The sequence below is a fragment of the Chenopodium quinoa genome, unplaced genomic scaffold (assembly GCF_001683475.1).
Source record: "Chenopodium quinoa cultivar QQ74 unplaced genomic scaffold, ASM168347v1, whole genome shotgun sequence".
In the NCBI taxonomy this organism is placed as follows: domain Eukaryota; kingdom Viridiplantae; phylum Streptophyta; class Magnoliopsida; order Caryophyllales; family Amaranthaceae; genus Chenopodium; species Chenopodium quinoa.
The window spans coordinates 1,977,782-1,981,832 of NW_018745485.1; the positions used below are offsets into that span (position 1 = coordinate 1,977,782).

Genomic DNA, 4,051 nt, shown 5'->3' on the forward strand with positions numbered 1-4,051 from the left:
AAATACTCTCTTACAGTGACAGCAACGTAACCATAAATAAAATTTTCAAAAATAACAAATTAAAAAAAAAAAAAAAACAATATTTCACAAAATAAAAAGGACAAGCCAAATATCTTCAACCCATGTTTCCCCAAATTTTCTCCGCCAAGTCTCAATCTCACTTCACTCCCACAAAAATCAGATAATTAAATTGAATTTATTATTTTATTTTTTCTGAAAAAAAAGAGGATGAGGTTTTCTTCTAGCTCAAAACCCATATCAAGTCCAGGCAGGACAGAGAAATTCCCACCTCCATTAATGAGGTTTTTGCGAAGCAATGTTGGAAGCCGAAGTAGCAGAAGAAGAACAAGAAAACCACCATTGTTTATGCGTCGAAAGAAAGCTCTTACTTCTTCTTCCGCCATTGAAATAACTCAAGAACCTTCTTCACCCAAGGTTACTTGCATGGGTCAAGTTAGGGTCATAAGGTCTAAGAGTAAGAATAGAAGTTCAACTTCTCAATACCCCAACAAAAAACCTAGCAAAAATAATAATAACAAGAAGAATAATAAGGATACTAATCAGAGTTGTTATTGTTTTCGAAAACCGGGTTTTTGTAAATGGAATTTATGCAAGCCGAAGTTTCCGAAATGGGTTTCGTTTTTCAATTGTAGGAGTGTTAAGGTGCGGACGGATTCATCCAAGTTCGGGTCAAAACGGTTCGAGCAAGAGGAGGGTAATGCTGCTGTTGAGCTTGACGAAAGGAGGGAAAGACAAAAATCAATTTCGATTGAGGAGATAACAACGACGACGATGACCGAAACAACAATACCACCAAAAAATGCGTTGTTGTTGACAAGGTGCAGATCTGCGCCATACAGAACTTCGTCATTAGCGTGTCGTTTTTGGGGGTCGCCGTTAAGAGGAGAGTCAGAAGACACAGAAACAGAAATAGAAAACAGAGTTTCGGGAATTGAAGTGAGCAGAGATTCGACTTCGTCACAATCGAGGGGAGATCGAGACAATAACACTGAAAGAAGACCAAGTTTAAAAAGAGAGGTCGAAATTTGTGCCATCGTTCAACATCAGGGTGTTACCACACCTCATACTAATAATGAGTCCGTAATTGATATATTCAACAAAACATTACCAAAATATGAAAAACACGATGGAGTCGAAGCTGTTGCGAAAGCATTGATGCTAATGAGATGCAAGTCAGAACCAGCTAGAAGAGATTCGGAGAACTTGATCCATTAAGCTCTGAATTTTGGAGACATCGAAGGTCGGGTAATATTGAATCTAGTACAATACATTCACATGCAGCAGATTGATTCTGCTTAATTTAATAGTTCGAATATACTACTGCAAATGCTACTCCGTATTTTTCTATTTTATTTTAACTTTGGATACTCTTTTTATTATTATTATTATTATTTTTTTTTTTTTTTTTTTTTTTTTTTTTTTTTTGGGGGAGGGGGGGGGGGGGGAGGGAACCACTCAAGTTTTACTTTGTACAGAGTAGTAGAGTACTTCTTCGTATTATTTTAGCAATTCCAATGTTTAGCGAAAATCAATTACAGTAAATTTAAGTCATTAATTTCTTTTATAGTTACTTCCTAAACTAAAAGAATTGCAAAAAACTACCGAACCTATTTACATGGTAACAAGGAAGAATGCGTATGGTAAGTTGGTGACTTATTGCAGTAGCAGAATAGAGTGTCCCCACTCGTGCAATAAAAAATTGACTTGCAAAACCGGGTCTGATCAACTGTGCGCTGCCCGCTAGTGTACGCTTTTCAGTGTGCTCCCTCACTATGAAGTATTAAGGCCATTTATTGAATTGAATTGAACAAATTGAACGAAATATTTTATGAGAAAAATAAATTAAGAATTGAACTGAAAATGAAAATAAGCTGAAGATAACATGCCTTAAAATTTTAATCTTTGATTGACACATAATTTTAGACATACAATAAGAGGTAAGTTAGGTGTTTGAACTACTATCTTCGTTTCATACGGAGTATTATTTTTGCAATAATTAGCCATTTTTCTTCTATTTTATGCTAAATCGTTGCTAATAATGTGATACAGAGGTAGTATTAAAAAAAACTACAATAAGAGGTAAGTTAGGTCCCTTTAGAAAAGAAGGTAAATTAGGTGTTAAACCATTGTTATTAAAATCTCGATTTAAATCTTAGAATCTCACGATTTTACGATTTACGTTTTGTCATACGATTCAATTTACGATTCTATCCGGTTGTACATATTTCTATTAACTAACGAAAACCTTTGTTGAAACTTAAAGGTTTTGATGATGTTGAACTTAAACTAAGCAAACTTCAAACTAATAAGAGTTCTCTAAGTATTGTGACTAGAACATGTGAAGTTGACTTTGGAAGTGTAAGAGTAACCTAGCTATGAAGACTCATAGAGATCTCAAGGAAAGTTAAAAGAACATAGGGAAGAGTTCCCTCGCAGGAACTAACTGAGTTCCCTAACAGGAACTTGAAGACAACAAGTTAAAAGTGCTGACTTGGTCTGCGTTGAAGGCAGCAAGTTCTATTGGAACTTGGCCAGTGAAGTTCCAGTTCAGAACTGAAGTGCAAGTGACAGCAGGAACTTAGTTCTGACCTGCGTGAAGCCTAAACATCCTAGTTTACAGAATATTGGCAAAACAAATTAATTTTGCTAAGTTTTTATCTTTAAGATTTACTGCAAATATTATTGCTAGGGTTACGCATGAGACTTATTAGAAACGTGACAAAAGAGCTTGGTAAGCTTCTTAAAATAGGAAAGTTTAAAAAAGATAAGTTTTTAAGAACAGATTTTCTAAATGATTTACTTCTTAAAAACTGATTATAAAAAAATATATTATTCTTTTTAATAATTTATCTATGATACGTTTCTAAAAGATTTTCTTTAAAATATATTTACTTCAAAATCGTGTTTTGGATTTTGGTAATTTAACATATTTATCTTTTGAAAGCCCTAATTTCTATACAAGTAAGTCTTGTATAAATTGTAGAACTCCCACTTCATTATTTTTCCATGAGTTTATGCATGGAGAAATGGAAGTGTGCTTAATTGTGTAAGTTTTCCAAATCCATAACTTTTTCATATTAGTTTTGGGTTTAATGCGTAACTTATCTCTCATATACTAAGGGTCTATATTTTGTATCATTGGGTTCTTAGTTGTGTGTGTGTAACTTATCTTTGCATACAGTGTTGTAGGCTTCCTGGTTGAAGCTGAGTGAGAGAGTACTCAGGGAGTACAAATGAATCTAAGTCAGGAACTTAGGTTGGGTAGGATAGGGTCCTACTGTAAGCAAGTTCAGTTTGGAACTTGTGAGTAAAGGTCTGATTATAATAGGTTTTAACTTGTGTGTTTGCCTTGTTATAGTGAATTTGTTTGGCTTTGGAAATTCCTTAGAAGGGTCGAGGTTTCACTTCCAGTTGGGCCTTAGAAGGTTTCCTTGTAAAATCACTACAACAAAAAAAGCAAAGGTAACAGTGCAAAACCATTGTGTAATATAAAAAAAGTGTTGCCTTGTAGCTAAGGCAACACATATGAGGCGTAGTATATGCTTCCGTTGTCTATTCATAAGGCAACACATTTTGATTAATAGGCAACAATTTTGAAAGCCAAGGTAAAATGATACATAAGAAAACACTTTTTCAAAGACAACGAATGAAAAATGTTGTCATCTAAGGAGACAATTCAAAAATATTTCTAAATGTTGCCACTCCCAAGAATTTAGTAGTTGGTAGGTGTAGACACCTAAAAATGTCTCCCCAAAACCAAACCCAATGATGAACAACCTTTTACCGTCATTATTGGCCGGGTTGAGTATTTTATTCTTGGAGTGCTTAAATCCATATTTCCATTTCATAAACCAACCCAATTTATAGCCCATTTCCCAAAACATAAATTATTTTCCTCTTTTTGTGCCTTTAAACCCAAAATAATTCATTTCGTGTCCTTTAAAATCATTCATTTCATGTCATTTTTATAAAAACGTTAAGTCTAGTTTATTTTGGTCCAAAATCTAGGTCCAATGATTTAATAATTGGA

General features: G+C 34.0%; 1 protein-coding gene across 1 annotated transcript; it reads left to right on the forward strand.

Annotated features, from left to right (window-relative positions):
- The first annotated feature begins 228 nt into the window (after window positions 1–228).
- Window positions 229–1,236, forward strand: LOC110715221. The gene has a single exon (XM_021893794.1). It carries the CDS (start codon window positions 229–231, stop codon window positions 1,234–1,236), a length of 1,008 nt encoding a protein of 335 aa, XP_021749486.1.
- The last annotated feature ends 2,815 nt before the right edge of the window (window positions 1,237–4,051 follow it).